General features: G+C 48.3%; 1 protein-coding gene across 5 annotated transcripts in view; it reads left to right on the top strand.

Annotated features, from left to right (window-relative positions):
- The window catches only part of LOC111846704 (semaphorin-6D-like), a 70,590-nt gene extending 52,893 nt beyond the window's left edge, over positions 1–17,697 (top strand). Inside the window, exons 1-19 of one of the 5 annotated variants that reach the window (XM_023817165.2) lie at positions 1,262–1,280; positions 6,701–6,861; positions 7,193–7,304; positions 7,442–7,502; positions 8,338–8,400; positions 8,509–8,610; positions 8,719–8,809; positions 8,996–9,115; positions 9,566–9,654; positions 10,192–10,409; positions 10,518–10,649; positions 10,903–11,058; positions 11,169–11,342; positions 11,556–11,696; positions 12,006–12,083; positions 12,191–12,249; positions 12,542–12,598; positions 13,159–13,326; positions 14,267–17,697. In XM_023817165.2, coding sequence (XP_023672933.1) covers positions 6,750–6,861; positions 7,193–7,304; positions 7,442–7,502; positions 8,338–8,400; positions 8,509–8,610; positions 8,719–8,809; positions 8,996–9,115; positions 9,566–9,654; positions 10,192–10,409; positions 10,518–10,649; positions 10,903–11,058; positions 11,169–11,342; positions 11,556–11,696; positions 12,006–12,083; positions 12,191–12,249; positions 12,542–12,598; positions 13,159–13,326; positions 14,267–15,576 — 3,243 coding nt within the window. In that variant the 5' untranslated portion in view covers positions 1,262–1,280; positions 6,701–6,749 and the 3' untranslated portion in view covers positions 15,577–17,697. Of the gene's footprint in view, positions 1–1,261; positions 1,281–2,133; positions 2,388–6,700; positions 6,862–7,192; positions 7,305–7,441; positions 7,503–8,337; positions 8,401–8,508; positions 8,611–8,718; positions 8,810–8,995; positions 9,116–9,565; positions 9,655–10,191; positions 10,410–10,517; positions 10,650–10,902; positions 11,059–11,168; positions 11,343–11,555; positions 11,697–12,005; positions 12,084–12,190; positions 12,250–12,541; positions 12,599–13,158; positions 13,327–14,266 lie in introns of those variants that run through there. The other 4 variants (XM_023817163.2, XM_023817164.2, XM_023817168.2 and 1 more) reach the window with 4 other exon arrangements.
- Positions 17,698–18,419: the final 722 nt, after the last annotated feature.

Below are 18,419 nucleotides of genomic sequence, written 5' to 3'. Positions count from 1 at the left end.
TCCTTTCCAGTGGTATCTTCCACTTGTTACTGGTCACTCACTGGAAGCTCATCTTAGCAGCACCTGTAACCAGGTTGGCTCCATGATAGCTGTGTGTTTCTGATGCATTACCTGGCCCATTCATATTTGCTAAATGAGTGTAAATGTGATAGGAAAGACAAAACAACTTTTTACTCGTAAATCAGGTTTCTTACCCACTTGGCTAGTAACGGTCGTGTCACATCCAGGGGCTATGGGCCCCTGCGGTTGGACGGGGAATGTGGTGTGTGTCCCCCCCCAGATGTCCTCCATTCAGAGTGGCTGGCGGGCATGGTGCTATTGACACAAAGTGCTGAAGTAGAGTTTGGAAGCTGGGCAGTTACTGCCAGATCATCGCATCTGAATGCTCACAGATGCTAACGGGGGTCTGTCTCTCAGGTGCAATCGTAGAGGAGTGGGGGGTGGCTGTTCTTACATCTGTTAAGCCACTTCCACATTTACCCCAAAGTGCTGGTTAGCGCAAGCCAGAGAGACCAGAACAAGCTCTCCTGCGCGAGTGGGACAGGGAGAGATCTTCCGCACACATGACGGAAATAGACGAATCACACAAATAGAACAGTTGCAGCGGAAGCTGGTCTTTCCCAAGCGAAGCCGCTGACCTGAGCCGCCATGCTGCGCTGCCTGGCCCAGACCTCCACTACACCAAGCTATTTCGCGCGATTATAATTCATACATGCGTGCACGTGTGCCTTCCTGTAACCCTCACTGCCCGCCTGCTCTCCCTCCATTACCAAACCTCCCTGTCGGCTGGCGTTTCTGCCCTTCTTTGAGACTGTGCTCTCGCCATTCATGAACGACAGGCGTTTGCTACGTGGCCCTCCTGAGGGAGGATGTCGCAAAGTGTCAATCACACCATCTGCATAAATATAATAGCAATGCATTCATTGGCCCTTGTGGACCATCGCCCGCAACCCAGATTTTCCGGAATAATCTTGGTGACAGCCTAGTCGGAATAGAATTTCTTATGGACGGGCTTTTCCATTTCTCACCCCAGTTTCATACACTGGCCAGGCCACCTACACCACTGCCCCACAAACTAGGCTAATGGGCTATATCCTGACAGCTGCCATTGGAGCAAGGCGTTCGCCCAAAACGAAGCGAGGCACATTCTTCTACACGAGAACACGGTTCACAGTTATCATTGCTATTATTACTGCATATAAGAATTAGAATGCTACAAACGTGTCAAAGTAGCGTAGTATTTCTTGCATTCACCGTGAGAATATTTCGCAGATGTCATGGTAAGCACATTATATTACACACCCTTGCCTATAAGTTAGATATTACGTATTTATAGCGGGGAAAACAGAAAGCACAAACTAATTTAAATGTGTAATATACAGACGTAAATTGCGTTTCAATTCATTTATACTGTTTGAACGCTTCTCCGTATTAAGAGATCTATCGATTTCTACATCTAAAGAAAACAAGATCAAAGAAAATGAAAAGCGTAAATAGTGTTGTAAAAAAATCGTGGAAATTGTTAAGCATACATTATAACCACATTAGTAAACGCTACGGTTGTCTGCTGAAACCATCTCTTGTAATTCACCAGCGCAGATCTTTAAAAGTATTTATAACTGTTATTTTTACTTTGTTTAAACAATACAGCCGGGAAAATAACTGAGCATAAACAACTTTCCAAAAATCCACGCGCCTTCGTTTGTAAATCTACTAAAATACACTTGCGCTCTTAGAACAGTGGTTATTAAAGTAGATTATTAGATCAGATTATTAAACTGAACTCTGCACGAACTCTTACATTTAAACCTATATAAGCCTACATCATACATCAAACTAAAAACTACCTTTCAGGAACCTTTACATAGGACTGAGCTTCTTCTGGGGTAAAACGAAAGGAACAGATTGCTCAGAATTTATATAGTCGCAACCGTAATAATTGGGGGAAAGTGCAGTGACTATTGTGACTGCTCCCTATCACCCCCTTTTCTGAAAAGAAAAAAAAATCTGTTGTAAGGTTTTACTGCGTCTTTTAGGTGGGGGATGGGTTTAAAATGGGGGGGGGGGGGATTCAACGTGGTCCGGGCGCCTCACTGATCGAGTAAAAAAGAAGCAGCCGAGCAGGAAGAAGAGCCAATATCCAGGGTAAAAGCAGATGAGAGGGGGCTGGGGGAGGGAGCCGAGCCCGTGCACGTCGCGGCTTATTGGTAGGCTGGTCCCTTAATGGACCGAGTCAGAATGGATCGGATTACACCGCTCGCCGTGGATCAGTTTGTTTTCATCCCGGGCTAGTCCTCACAGCCAGAAGTTGGGGCGACTTCGCATTACGGATTTATCTTATCTTTTCGAAGCGGTACATGCCGAAGAGAGATACCTAATCAGATGAGGTGAGTGGCGCATTTGGACGGGTATTGGCGAGAAATCCGCTGCAGGAGCCTAGACTGGACCTGAAGCCAGAAAGGTCCGCGAAGTGTGCGAGAAAGTGTTACTAGCGGAGGCGAACCTACGGGAGAAAGCGGGCTCTCACAGCCCAGTACATGCATTAGAGAAACGGCATAAGCTATACGCTACATATATACTGTGCCATTTTCATACCGAAGTGTGCAAAATGTTACCCTCCTTTTAAGCTGCAGTGGGATCTCCGTGCCAGAGCTCACTTCGTATTTTGTTAAATGGTTTTGTGAACTTAATGGCTGGGGGATGGTGAGATGAGGGGGAAGGGGGCTGCCGCGGTGCTATTCGATCGGTCCCGGGCTTTGAAGATTAGAAAGCTTTAAACCCATCCTAAGACGAAGTGGACTGACGAGAGTTTGCAGCAAAAAGGTAGTTTTTAGAGAAGCCGGAATTAATTTGGTGGGTCCGTAACTTGGACTGGAAAAGAAGCGAATGCATCCTGTGGGAGCCGGGAGGAGAAATAGGAAATCTTTTCATATGCTGCCCCGGATTGTCAAAATAAACTCGCCGTACTTCCAAGAAGACCCGATATATTTTAGGATTGTATGGAAATCTCCAGGTAAACTGCTAGAGCTTTTGTTTGCCCTGTTTGAATCCGAGGAAAACATACGAAGTTCACTCGTACCAAGAGGGTGTGTGTTGATATTTATGCTGCTTTTCCACAATAGTGGTCAAATATCTTAACAGTGATTTCCCAGTAACTGGTAATAAAATCGATTGTTTTAACGTAGTATTAAGTATACTGCGGACGATGTGTACAGTAAGTAGTTAATCTAATATGCGTTAGCAGTTTGGAGATTGTGTAATCAGACCGCCGTGAGTTGTTTTATTCTGGGCATGGTACAGTTTTCTGTTCAATACGTTTCGGATCATTTACATTTGGACGCTTTCCTAAATCAGTGGGATCCATTCGAGTGTAGTGCTCAGGGTGCAAATCAATTTTGGCACGGTTATAAGCACACACTATACACACACAAGCAGATCACTGTGTTTATTCATGCGCGGCTATAGAGGGCTGCAGATGCATGCTATTAAAATCGTGTCTTCGTACATTGTACGCTGTCACAGAAACAAAGTCACAGTGTGTCAAAGGGATCGCTGTAAAGTTTCCACTCCCGGCGCATCGGATCGTTTGAAATCCCTGCAGGTGATTACATTGTAATTCTCCCGTTAGTAGCGGTGTGTTGGGAAACAGACCCCTTCCTCTGAGCCGCTTTCGGTGCTGAGCCCCTCGATCCAGCGCTCACAGCCTCCCCTGTGGATAAAAGGCAGCCATATTCAGAGTAGCTGCCAAATCTTTAAAACTATAACATTTGTTTTGGCCGTGTAGTGAATGAGCTATACGTTTTCTTTGGTTTGTGGAAGCGCGGTCGACTTCAGATTTAAATAGTCGTCATTGGCAAAACCTGTTTTAAAGTCTAGTATTAAGGAGAGTTATGATGAACTTTAACTCTATGGATGTTTGTGTACTTTTACAGCTTGTTGCTCTTCACAGAGACCCATGGTACCACACTGGCAGTGTCAAGTCTTAAATCCTAAAGTGGGGGATACGTACGAGTTCTCTCGTTTATTAACTGCCCCCCCCCCCCCCACGGCGAACTGTGGGGGAATATGTTTACCAAATGAAAAACGTCCTCTGAATGAGGCTGTTTCCCCGTGTTGTTTCAACATAGCGTACATTTTAACTAACCTCAGATTAAGTGTGTTCAGTACATAATATAGTGAGTTTTGTTTGTTTAATGACTCTTTTTGCCACATCTATTGTTAAATGGCCCTGATTATCATATCAAAGGCCACCCAAATGAACTTCTCTTGTTCGGATCCCAAACACTGTGAAAAAACATCAATCATCCAGTCTCTGGCCACAACAGGCTACCGGGCCCAGAATAATTGGGGGACCTTGTGAAAATCGTCAGGCTGTTAACAGCAGACTTGGCAAGGGGCCGGGGGCCTCCCCTCCACACACACAGAGTCCCCCACCGCAGGAGCTGACATCCAGGCCGGGACGCCTCTCTCATTCTGACTCGGACATCTCGGGTACAGTTGCATCACCGTATAAACGCAGATTTGGAGGCAGCTGCATTACACCGCGGCTACTTGTTGAACTTTAGACCTTTAAAATGGTCGGATGTTTTGTGAAACCACTTAAATATTTTGCTCACTCAGTAAATAACGGGTCTGGCTTTTGAGGCGGAAGTCTTGAATGTTTTTTTTAAAAATTAACCACTGTTCTTCATGGGTCTGGCACGCCACACCGGCACTGTAAGGGCAGTAAGGTGCAACTCTGATCTCGCCGTCATGCAGATGCCCTGTTCATGTGGCAAGACATGGGGGGCGATGACACTGTAGCGAGCTTACCACTTTGGACAGTGTACACCCGGTCACCCACCCTGCTCTCGAGACCCCTCCGTATCGCCCCGTCCGCTCTTAAATGGAGCGGCTGCATTAGCTCACCTCACACATTTTTTTTGACCTGCAGGGACCCCCTCCCTGGCGTCACTTGGTCTGTTTGCCATTGTGCCTCTTAATTCTAGCAAACATCTTCAAGGCCCAGCTCAGCTCAGGCTAATGTAAACTTGTTTTTCTTTTGTTTTGACATACGAGGCGTTGTTTAAGGCCAAGCTGAAGCCGTCACAGAGGAAACGGGAATGGCGTGTCTGTGGGCGGCCAGTGAGACGCGCAGTGGTCACGCCCTTCAGCAGACGGGGGTGGGAAGGGCAGCGCATTGCGTGACTGGGGCTGCCTCCGTCTTGCAGAAGCCGCAGCACCTGGGGGCAAGAAGTGGGGGCCCTCCCCCTTTGGAAAGCTGAGCTTTCGCCGGCCTGAATAGTCATTGTGTATGTGAAATCTTCACCTTTCACTTCTGCCTTTATTGGGTTATTCAAAACCCAGTGTTTGCCCCGTCTGCTTCAGTGTTTCGTGACTAACGCGTAAAGGACGCTCGTTAGACAAATGGTCCATTTTGATTCCCAGGGGCCTTTGAAATAATAATAATGCTCTTTAGATCCTTCTGTCAAACAAAATGTCTTAAGAACCCAAAGAAGAGTCCAGCTTAAGTAGACTAAAAGCTGGTAATGACTGAAGTTTAACTGCTGTCATTTACCCAGTGACTTTCATCTAGCATGACGTGTGGCACGCAGGGCTGCGTGAACTTTCGATTCTTGTTGGTTCAGTGTTTCATGGTTTCATGCTTGTCTTAACAGTGGTTAAATGTTTAAGCTGAGACTTAATTAGGGTTTGCAGACGGCCACCAAAACCAAGTCATCCTTACCACCCCCACTCCCCAGCTCACTCAGTGAATAATTGGTTAGCTTTTACACTGGTGACTTATTAAGCTTCCTGTTTTACATGCTCACCCACTGATACAGTTCAAGCTTCTTGCTGAACTGAATGATTCCCTCAGAGGGAACAGAGGGAAGGTTCCGCTTGGGGATGTCACCGAGTGCTAGAAGCTAATGGCTGCCCATACAGCTTTTTATTAATGCGTGGGGGGTGGACATTATCCCCTTGCCTGTTCGACTGATTGCTGTGTCACCAGCCTTGCATCCCCAAGCCCGCCAAGCACAACCTCAGCTGGCCAGATTTAGGTGTGGAGTGAGGGGGGGCTGTGAGGTGTAGAAAGAATTTGAATTAGCACGTCGTTTACACCTGAAACACCAGGTGAAACACTGCACTACGGCAATAAAGACCTGAGAGAGAATTAAAAATGCACACACCCTGATGCCCCTGGGGACTAGCTGGGGGAGGGGGGGGGGTTCACTGACTGGAGCCAGGGCAGGTGGGGGGTCCCGATTGGGAGCTGGGGCCATTTCACACATCTTCAAAGTGCTTTATTGCCATTGAGGAGAATGACAATCACAAACGAATGTGCTGGAACCTGAAGATCTGCATTTAAATAAAGTGCACCGTGCGTTTGGCCCTTGGCACGTACCCAGCGTGCCTGGGACTCCAGGGATAAAAAGGCAGGAGCTGGGAGCCCCGGTCAGCCCCACCCATCCCCCTTTCATCCCTCTCAGGGATTCGTCAGATGTGTCAATTGACAGCTGCCAATTTAGCGACTCAGAAAGCTCAGCATAAAATTAGCATGTGGAGTCACAGGGAGCGGGCATGCTAATCCTAGCCGTCGGCCACGGGGGATTATCGCGTTAGCCGAGCCGAGGCACTTCCATTCCTGAGATGGTGGAAACAAAAATAAGTCCTTTTTTAGTTTACAAAAAAACCCAACATTCCCATTTTTCTGTCCCAGGTAACGTCTGCTCCGTCTGTGGAATAGAAAGTGGGCTTTCCGCGTCGCCATGGGCCCCAGCGTCCGGCTCCTCCTCGCCGCACTGCTGCTGACGGCCCCGCGGGCCGGAGTGGCCGGCTTCCCCGAGGACAGCGCGCCTGTCGACTCGGTGGACTACCACTGTAAGTGCTGCCCGCCGACGCCGACGCCGGGGCAGTCCCGTGTGCACAGCACACTGTGGGTTTGTTTCTGGGGGCACAGCAAAAGGGCGCATTGTGTAACAGCTTCATTTACATGAGTTTGGAAGAACGTGGGTGTAAGTTTGAATATCGGGCATGCCGGGCAAGCACAACCCTCTCCTCTGATGTACTGTGAGAGAATCGTGCCGAGGGGGTTAGTGTGAGGATTCTGGCTCCCAATGTGCCACGGGTTTTGATATTTATGGCTGTATTGGGGGGCATCAATGGCCAATATTGACAGCAGATAACTTGGTGACTCGTTTCCCCCTCCCAGACTCAAAGCAGTACCCCGTGTTCAGGGGTCGCCCCTCCGGCAACGATTCTCAGCACAGGCTGGATTTTCAGCTGATGACAAAGATCCAGGACACGCTGTTCATCGCCGGCAGGTAGGAGGGGCGTCACGTGTGCCAAATACTGCCAGCTACCGTGTGATTTCATGCCCCGGCAGTATCGATCCAACGGCCCGACTTCACAGCGTTGCTTTAAATTCCCTGCACTAAAAACAGCCTTGCCGTCTCCACAGGGACCAGGTCTACCTGGTGAGTTTGCGGGAGAGCTACAGGAACGAGATCATCCCATACCGGGTGAGTGCGAGCTTTGTAATGTCGTGTTTCTGTGCTGTGAAGATTTATTTTTTTATTTTTTATTTTTTAAATGGCTGGGAATATCTGTGGAGCCTATATAGTTGAGGAAACGCGATCGTCTCATGATCCATTCTCTGCGGCAACATCAATCCCCATCGGCTTCCTCATCACAGTCATCCTCCTGTGAATTTCACCTCCTTCACGTCTTGCTCCTGCTCTCAGTGTGTTCTTAATCCATTCTCTATGCTACTCTGCCTTTAATCACACACAAACGGCCATCTTAACTCCTCATCTCCTCTCTTTCACGCTGACCTTTGCCGATTCCATTTTCGTTCACTGTGCCATCTGCAAGTGTATCGTCTGCCCACTGTCCTTTGGGATAGGGGCAGAGGGTCAAGTGTCCAGTGCCCCTCGTTTAGTTTGACAGTGGCCGACGCCATGCCCTGTCCTCATCCCTCGGCACATCCTGTCCTCCGCTCCCCTCTGCCAGCTTGTTGCTCTCTGGCAGATCGTGTACCCGTCCGTCTTCCCTTCTCTTTCCCCCCTGAGCTTTGCCATTTAAATCTGTCTGACCTTCTTTCCCCTCAGTTTCAATCGTTGTGCATTTGAAATTTAAATTTCAGTTGTGCTCTGTCTGTAGGCTGTGAAACATCTGCTGCCTAATTGTAAAATTATATTTATTTATCGTGTGGATGAAGAATTATGCCAGCAAACTTCCATACGCTTTGAACAGAAGTGTGAAAATAAGTGTTTGTCAATTTACTAATGAGCCGCCTTCTGGAATCGTGTGGAAAATACCATGATGAGTGATATTGCTTACTTTCTTCCACTGCAGAAGTTAACGTGGAGGTCGGGACAGGTCGACCGGGAAAACTGCGCCATGAAGGGGAAACACAGGGTAAGCGTGGGAACCACTGGCGTCCCGGCCATGTCGCCACGGTGCTCGCGGCGGCTTCATGCTCTCCGCTAACACTCCCCCCTCCATCCCACCCTTCCCCTCCCACAGGACGAATGCCACAATTTCATCAAAGTGCTGGTCCCTCGGAACGATGACCTGGTGTTCATCTGCGGCACCAACGGCTTTAACCCCATGTGTCGGTACTATAGGGTGAGTCCCCACGGTCGCTGTAAGAGCACACGGTTCTGGTTTTACCGGCACGGTAGATGCCCGACGCCACGTCAGACCCCAGCTCATCTGCATGTCTCTGTGTCTCAGCTGGATAACCTGGAGTTTGACGGTGAGGAAATCAGTGGCCTGGCAAGGTGCCCCTTCGACTCCAAGCAGACCAATGTTGCCCTCTTCGCGGGTAAGCGTGCCCTACCCCCCACCCCGCTGACCGCCTCCACGGCAACCCCTCCAGGGAGCCAGTAGTGGGATCTGTGGCGATCCAATGCTCAGAAATGTGCCACGATGAAGCGTTACCATTGCTGCATTAAAAAGGAAAAGAATCAGACAATCCAGGGTTTAACTAGAATGTCACCTGTGCTTTCAGAGGGGAAACTGTACTCTGCTACAGTAGCAGACTTCCTGGCAAGCGATGCGGTGATCTATCGCAGCATGGGGGACGGATCTGCCCTCAGGACCATCAAGTACGACTCCAAGTGGCTGAAAGGTAAAAAAAAAAAAAAAGACAGTGAAGTCCATAGTTGATCTTTTCCCAGTCATCTGGCAGCAATCCTTCCTTGCCTTTTTTTTTTTTTTTTTTTATATGTTGTTTACGGTTTACATGTTTTTCTTGTTACGGAGCAAAATACGGGAATGTTTCTCTGGGCACTGATGGATGAACCAGGGAGTCGCTCCTGTCACATGTGAAGTAGCATCGTTAGCTTAAAGGTCGTTCCAATTCCAGCAAGTAACGATGACAAATGGCACTGGCTTTAATAGCCCAGTCAAAGCTTAAGCCACACGCGGCGATGTGCGAGCCGGCTCTGCACAAAGCTAAACCTGCATTTTCATTGCGCTTATGGGACCGTTGCCTTCCCTGCGCTGTAAGCTGAGACAGCTGGTTAGCCGGTGCACGGCCGACACTCCGTAACGACCACGGCGCCCAACTCTCTTTCAGAGCCACACTTCCTGCACGCCGTGGAGTATGGAGAGCACGTTTACTTCTTCTTCAGGGAGATCGCGGCGGAGCACAGCAACCTCGGAAAGGTACGATCCTGAATAATGGATGGGCTCCCGTTTGACTCGCCACATTTTATTGGAACCATAAACCAAAAATGCCCACCATCTGTCCAGAAGTCCGATTGCTCCCCATTTCCATGGCACATACCCCTCCACGCCGGCCTTCCTGTAAGCCTCTTGAATCTCACAAGTGCATCATGGGAATTTCACACTGGATTTAAGCACTTCCTTATCACTGCTAAATATTTCAGCAGCACTAATGCTATCTTCGCTGTGATGTGGGTTTGCCCTGATGAATTATTAAGGGCGTTCCACGCAGTTAACTGAAGCACAAAACTAACCACCCTAAATTGTCTCCTCCTGTTTGTGTGGATGAAGAATTATGCCCCCCCCCCCCCCCCCGGAAAGCTGAGGGCTGTAGCTTGCAAGACACCTACTGGTTCAGTTCAAACCAGGCAAGCAGGGAGTTCTGGCTGCTCCCTGCATGCAATGCATAATTCAGAGGTGTTAGGTGAGCATTCCCCTCATGACTCTGAAGCCTGGCTGTCTCATATGCATCTGCAGGCCGTGTATTCCCGAGTGGCACGCATCTGCAAAAACGACCTGGGTGGCTCTCAGAGAGTGCTGGAGAAGCACTGGACCTCGTTCGTCAAGGCACGCCTGAACTGCTCCGTCCCGGGGGAGTCTTTCTTCTACTTCGACGTCATGCAGTCAGTGACGGACATCATCGACATAAACGGGACACCGTCCGTTGTGGGGGTGTTCACCACGCAGCTGAACAGGTGCGGATGGGGGGCCTCCCAGCTGACTGTACGTGCAAAGCCTCTTGCACTCCAAACACCACCACCGGTGTTTGTGTATAATGGTTTTGTCCCCCCCCCCCCCGGCAGTATCCCTGGCTCAGCCGTTTGCGCATTTTCAATGGAGGACATCGAGAAGGCCTTCAGGGGCAGATTCAAAGAACAGAAAACCCCGGACTCAGTCTGGACGGCCGTCCCAGAGGAAAAGCTGCCAAGACCCAGGTCAGAAGTAGCTCTGCGATACTGTATCTCGTCGGCACTTTGAGGCTGGGTAACACAGCCCATGACAGTGCAGACACATTGCATGTTTAACCTTACCTCTGGGGTGTGCTGTGCATGTGCAGGTGTACAGTTACAGGTATGTGGGGCACTACAGCCAAGTCCTGTCATCGGTCCTAATAAGCAGCCGTTCCCGGCTGCTTTGAAAGCCGACTCCTTCTGGATTTGGGGAATAATGCACCCTTGTTCCCTCCAGGCCCGGCTGCTGCGCGGGGCAAGGCCTGGCTGAAGCCTACAAAACCTCCATTGACTTCCCAGATGAGACGCTGCTTTTCATCAAATCCCACCCACTGATGGACTCCGCCGTCCCATCCCTCGGCGAGGAGCCCTGGTTCACAAAGACTCGTGTCAGGTCAGAGCGGGGAGAACTCATCTCCCTCACACGCCGGTTGAAGGAGGGGATGGAACCCGTTGGGTGATTGGGGGGACTTGGCTTAATGGAGGCTCTACTCATGATCGCAGGTACAGGCTGAGTGCCATAGCTGTAGACACAGCTGCCGGCCCCCACCAGAACTATACAGTCGTCTTCATTGGCTCCGAAGCCGGCGTGGTCCTCAAGGTCTTGGCCAAGACGTCCCAGAACTCACTAAATGAGAGTGTGGTGCTGGAGGAGATAGATGTCTTCAACCCAGCAAAGTAAGATTCATACACAGATAGTTCAACCTCTCCACCTTTACCAGTTAGTTATCTCCCCTCACTTTTGTGAAAACTCAGAACATTCATGACTTTTTAATTAGAATGATATGGGGGGCATCAAAAGCTTAAAGATACTTCATGACAGATTGGGAAGCCAGCTGGAAATGTTAGAGGAGATGGAGGCTGATCCTGCTCTCTTTCCACCTCCGGCAGGTGCGCCTCCAGCAAGGAGGACGACCGCAGGGTCCTGTCGTTGCACCTGGACAGGGCGAGTCACGGCCTCTACGTGGCCTTCTCCAGCTGTGTGATCCGGCTCCCCCTCAGCCGCTGCGAACGCCATAGAAGCTGCCACAAGTGAGTGTGCCCTTCTCCGCGAGTCACTGCTGCGATATCGGAGAAAGTCTGACTGTCCGCTGTCATAATGTCTCTATCCAACGCAGCACCCACAGGCCATAGTTCACCTATTCCCTGTATAATTTAACTTTAGGACAGTACTGTAACCACTAGATTCAGCTAATGTAGCTACATCAGCTATTTGCTAATAGAAGCCAGGGGATATTCATCAGCCCTGACTACACTGCACTCAAACCACCATGAGTCATGAATCTTTGCAGATGTACTGAGACATCTGATGACCATGACAATGACTTATGGGAATTTCAGGGCTTGCATCACTTCCCGAGACCCTTACTGTGGATGGACGGCTCACGGCTCCTGCGAGAAGATCCAGCCAGGCCAACTGTGAGTTACTGATCCACCCCTGAACAGAGCAGACACCACCACATCCTACAGACCTTCTAATGCTTCTCTGTAAATGCCCACTACTCCCCCCCCCCCCCCCCCCGTAGGTCTGGATACGAGCAAGATGTGGACTACGGCAATGAAGCAGGGCTGGCAGATTGTCACGGTATGAGCCTAGAGCTGAATCACGTTCGTCACCACCATTTCTGGGCCAGTAGTGACCTCCACCGTGTTCTTCTGCACACACACCTTCAACGTCCAACTAACACCACCCCCATAGCACCTGAACATTCCTCTGGATTATAGCCACAGCCAATGACTTTCCCCTCACAGAACATCATGTAAAGCCTTTCTCCCTGGTGACGAGTTAATGGTTCAGTCGGGACTTTGGTCTGACGGTTTCTTTATTTGGGGTTTTTTTTCCCTACTGATTTTTCTTGTTCCTTTAATTCCTTTAGAGTTTTTGCCTACAACATCTACGCCAGATTACAAATCATTTGGCGACCCAACATCTGGTTAGTTTTTCCTTTTTCCCCACCCACGTTCAGTTTTGTTTCTTTCCCTGAGTTCAGTGCATCTCAAACCCTGTCACCCCACCACCTCTGTCAGCCACTTGTCAGCCACTGGTCTAATAAGCTTGCCTTTGTTCAGGCTCCTGAACGTTACCTGCCACCTAGCCATGCTTTAGATCATGAGTCTCTTGCTGGCTGACCATCCATCTCTTCACCAGCATGTTCTGCATGATTACTGAACTTTCTTTCCCCCTGAGTCTCTCCATACAGCTTGGCCCACCTCATCAGTCTATGTAAAAGTCTCCTCTAATGCATTTCTCGTAGTAGCAATTAACCTTCTTCCTGATTTGCTAAATCTCAGCATTTTATTAGTTTGAATATGATCCCCTTAAATCAGGACAGCAATGAAAAACAAGCCATTTAACTGCTTTTTATAACATGAAAAATTGAAAAAGACTAACCAAACCAAGTGACTGGCCACCTACTAACCGGCCCTTTTCCGTATGCTTGGCCCATGATGTGCGCGTGTGCCATTTTTGTTAACGGTTTGTTTGTTACCACAGACATGGAGTTGCCATCACCTTCAGTCACCACCCTGCCATCTGGCCTCATGTCATCACCTCAAATCACTGCCACTCAGAAACCTGAACTGTTTGGTTCAAGGAAGTCTGTGCTCCAAGATGACCCAGCCACCTCACATTCTTATGAGTCCTTACCAGTTGTCCCAGAGGGTAAGGCCTTTGTAAGGATGTGCCCCCAAGGCTGAACGCAAGACTGGCCGCTAACAGCCAGTGTCTGAAAGCAGACTGTAATCCAAGGCCAGGCGCCATCGGGCCTTCCGAAGAAGAACGCCCAAGTGCTAACTTGCACGCTAGTCATAAAATATCTGCCTGGAAATCACCTGAAAGATGTTATTCTCCCAAGAAACATCTTCCGTTAGCGGGACTTAATTACAATTATAGCCTTCCAGGAATTCTAGCTATATGATATGGCAGTGATTTCATTTTCATATATTTTTTTAGCCATATGTTCTGTGATGTTTGTGTTAAGCATTTTTTAATTAAGATGTCAGTGTTTTCATTTATGTGGTATGATTTAATCACCGAGCCTTCCTTTCTCTGTCTGTTTTCACTGCCGGTGGAAACCTGCCATCGTAGCATTCTGGATCTTTCAAAACCCTTCACCTAATATCTTACCTTTAGTTAGTTTAGAAGGTTAGAGGACTAACTCCTTTAAAATGTCTGTGGTCATTAACAAACCTTCAGTACTAACCGATTCTTATAAAAGCTACACACTAACCTCATTTGGTTTTTCTTCTGCATTGTTAACTGCATGTAACCTCTCAACTGAATTATTTCAAATAACCCTGCATTGAATTAGCTGTGCAACCCAATCTTACAATGTTTCTCCGAAACAAAAGTATGTAATCGTTTCTGATGTGTGAATACTTTCAGTAACCCTCAACTATTTTAACTGTGGGTTTCCATAGACGTTTGTCTCGCACTAACACAAATGTTCACATTACTACCCAGCCTATGGTACATGTCTGGAATGCTGTCATCTGAAATCCCATCCATTTGATGTCATTTGTACCTAGAAATCAAACGGTCGTGTAGAACCGAGCAAGTTGCCCTGCTTTCAGGATAATAACATTGATCTTCCATGTTCCAGGTGTGTGGGAGGTTCAGTCTGGAGAGTCCAATCACATGGTGCACATGAATGTGCTGATCACCTGTGTTCTTGCTGCCTTTTTGCTGGGAGCACTGATCGCGGGAATGGTGGTCTACTGCTACCGGAACGCCTTCCTACAGAAGCCCAGGAAGATTCATAAGGATGCAGAGTCAGCCCAGTCCTGCACAGACTCTGGGGAGAGCTTTGCAAAGCTAAACGGCTTGTTCGACAGCCCAGTGAAGGAATACCAGCCAAGTGTGGAGTCTCCAAAACTCTACACAAATTTGCTGAGGAATGGGAAGGAGCTTGTCCCCAATGGTGACACGAAGACAATTTTGAGCGGCCAGTGTCACCCACCAGAGCTGGCTGCCCTTCCTACACCAGAATCAACACCCATCCTTCCACAGAGGAATCTCCAGCCAATCCGGAATCAGTGGGAAAAGGCTCATGGCAAGTCCTGCTCTTCCCGCAGGGAGTCACAGCCAAAGGGCCCCCATTATTTCTCCTCAAGCCCACCTTCCCAGTCAGTACCATCGCATGCCCCGATTCCCAGTGCTGTGGTTCTGCCCAATGCCACACATGAATACCGGGCTTCTTTCACCAATGCTGAAACACCCCGGTCTGAAATCAAAGTCCATAATGGAGATCCACACACAAGTGGCAAGCACTGCAAAAGAGACTTGCGGCACTCTGTGGATGCCAGGAACACCCTGAATGACCTCCTTAAACATCTGAACGAGAATGCTGGCAGTGTCAGCCCCCAAGCCATCCTTGTCGAAGGGCCAAAATCCCGTCACCACATGATGCTGGACCCCATGAGCGTAAACGAGACCCCACCAAAAGTCCCCAGCAGAGAAGCTTCATTGTACTCACCTTCTTCATCCCTGCCTAGGAACAGTCCAACAAAACGGATGGATGTACCCACGACTCCGACAACACCCACAGGTCAAATGAACACTTTAGAAAGACAGAGGGGTTTGCACAGGACCCCCTCACAGAGGCACTCAATGTCAGCGCCTCCAAAAAGCATTAACTCTCCTAGTGGGGTTGGTTTATCACGCCAGCCCAGTATGAACCGGGGGGGCTACATGCCTCCTACTCCTCCTTCAAGACTTGACTCCCATGGAGCACCTCTGGGGGGACACAACCAGCCTTCTGTATCCCGACAGAGTAGCTACAACGGGCATGACTCCCTACCCCGAATGGGAGTCAAGAGGACACCTTCTTTCAAACCAGATGTTCCCCCAAAACCCAATGGGTTCCCCCAACAGACTGCACAAATCCGGATAGTGAACAAGTACAACTACTAACAAGCGTGTACGGTTGGGTTTTGGTCTGGGGAGCAAACCGCGAGGCCTAATGAAGACCTCGGTCTGGTCAGGAGGCCTGGCTGACTGCACTCAGAGGGAATTCAGCACAAGGGAATATCGGAAATCGCTTAAGGAAGATTCCTTGGGATGTATGATGGTGATGGTGGACAGAGCCATTTACGCCAGGGAAACTGCTTTGGGACGATCTGACTACCATTCCAGCTCCGGTAATGGGGAGGGGGGGGGGAGGAAGGAACTTGAAGAACGGGTCCTGTCATTTTCTACCACTGTCTTCCCATTAAATGTGAACAAAATGTATTTTCTGGGTGTAGAGACTTGGAGGAGCCCGAGGACAAACCCATCCTGAATTTCAAAACAAAATACACCTGTGGTGGGTGGTAAAACGTGCAGTGGGGGGAACTGGAGAGCCTGTGGGCCAGCTGTATCGACCAGGGGTGCGGATAACAGTATCTATCGTGGTACACAACCAGAACAATGTGGCACAGCTATTTGAGCACTACTTCCCAATGAATATGGGTATCAGATTCTCAGTGAACATCCAGCATTCTGCGGGAATGAGTTTCAACTCACTGGAAGATCATTAATCATGCTCGCTGCTATGGATTTAATCCCAAATACAGTCTGTGTCCCCTGGACTCCAAAGTACCTCTGACTGGTAGCAAAATCCCCTCCATCATGATTCAGTTGTGCAGATGCACATTTTCAGTAGAGCAACAAGGGAATGTAGAGGGTGGTCAGGCGTCACAGCGTGCCTGGGGCGCAAGGGAACAGTCACGCTATGCGAGGTCCAGACAGAGCTGAACTGTGATTTCCGGTGAATTCTACAACCCAACCCCCAATGCTGAGGAACATCTGTGCGCAGCTCAGTATGCCAAAATGGAGAAAAAAAAAGCTTTCACCCTTTTATTGTTTGAGAACTCTTTTTCATAAATACTGCAAAAGGTGGTTTGAGTTTCAAGAAACCGTTTTGAGAACTGAACCCTTTGAACGATGATTGTGCAATCTCCTAAGAGTTCTAACCGTGCCCTGAGAAGTCATGCCGGTAATGACAGAACTGTATATGACAGAACCCTGTTTTTTTTTTAAGCCGTTTCCCTGAATCTGTGCATTGTGTGCCTTATTCAACACGTGTTGGTCCGTGGTTAAAACGTCAGCTCCTCAAAGGCTTCCTGTGTCTTGGGTTAGTTTTTGGAATTCAGGGGCAGTGAGCTCTCATAGTGGAGAGCTGGCGTGGAAAATGGTGGCAGCTAGAAACAAGAGTTTGGTCAGGCACAAAACCCCCAAGGTAAATCCCAGTCCCAAAAGATCCCCGCAGATTTCCAGCAGTGTTTCAGCAGGATGTAACTGACATATTATGCAATGTGTGCCCTTAACAGCCAAATCACAGACAGCAGATTTTGCTCCATGTTCCCTGTACTCTGTTATTGATACGGGATTGTAATGGATCCCCACAGAGATATTGCAGTGTGTCAGGGGCTACTTGCAATACTTGCATTTTCTAGCCAAAAACTGAACAACAGACATTAGAAATCATCTAATGAGTGTACTTAACTTCCTGTGTGTGCCTACACGCGTGTATGTTTCCAGATGGCCCTTGGGAAATCCTCACACAAGATTGGCTACAATGGAGTTATCTTTTTAAATTGAGGCCATGTATTATATTTCCAGGATACAGACACCACTAATTTGCTTGCCTGTTTAAGCCCAAAGTTATTTTGTGAACAAGCATTGTGTGTATTTAAAGAATCACCTGTTCAACAAGACTGGATGTTGCTACCTGCTAATAACTTTCTCTAGCACAAAAGGAAAATATGTAATCTATTTTCAGGGCTCTGTATGAGTCCAGCTACCCTGTAGATTGCAGTATGAACCCAGGCTTATTGCAATTGGACCTCCGAGTCTTTACATTTCAGTCAATGCTTTGTGTGAGAACAAACCAGACTGACTTAATCTTTAATACTGTGCACATTAGTGGCCGAAATAGTATGTCCTAACGTGTAGATATTGTAAAACTTGTACTGTGAATGTGTAAATAGTTTTTGTTTTTTATATTTTAAAAACAGCATGTATAGTCCAAATAAACCATTACTACCCAGAGGATCTATTTGTGTCAAAATGCCTCAGTAAGATGCCTTGGCTTTGCTGCGCTTTAACACAGACACACAGAGCTCACAGAGCTAGACCTGTGCCTGTGGGACATGGACTGAGCAGGCAAGAGGCAAGCTGGAACTCCGGCTTCTCTCCATGACCCCCTTTTTTGGCACGATTTAAGGGGCAACTCTGCTTTTGGCCCCGTTTAATAGATCATTTGCAGCTGGATTCCTCAGCATCGAGTCAGACGTAAATCCTTCCCATAAATCTGTAAATAAATCTGGTTTTGCTTAGTTAGTAGTCCAGGCAATGCGATGCACAGGCCTGGGTTTTGTGGGGCGGCAGGTGGAGGGCAGAGGCTGGCACAGGCCAGCACAGTCGCTCAATCTACAGCCCTGGCTCTGAACATAACAGGCCGACAGCAGAGAGGTGTGTTTACATAGACAGCCTCCAATGCACATCATGTTGCCAGTTTATTTCAGCCCCACAGACCTCAAACAGTAAAGAGAGTAATTTTTTAAACACGTTAAGTATGGATATAAATGTAACAAATACATACAATGCCAGTTGATTGGCAAAAACAAAGTACTTCACTAGTAAGCTGCATGGGGCGTTCAGTAGGGTGTTGGCAACTGATTGCAAAATAATGATAAAACTGGAAAGTTATTAGTGTTGGGACTGTCGGAGCTTTAACCAAGAGCACTACTTTGAAGGAAAAAGATACCTTAAAA

This window comes from Paramormyrops kingsleyae, chromosome 13, assembly GCF_048594095.1.
Source record: "Paramormyrops kingsleyae isolate MSU_618 chromosome 13, PKINGS_0.4, whole genome shotgun sequence".
Classification (NCBI taxonomy): domain Eukaryota; kingdom Metazoa; phylum Chordata; class Actinopteri; order Osteoglossiformes; family Mormyridae; genus Paramormyrops; species Paramormyrops kingsleyae.
This window is presented reverse-complemented; position numbering and strand designations above follow the sequence as displayed.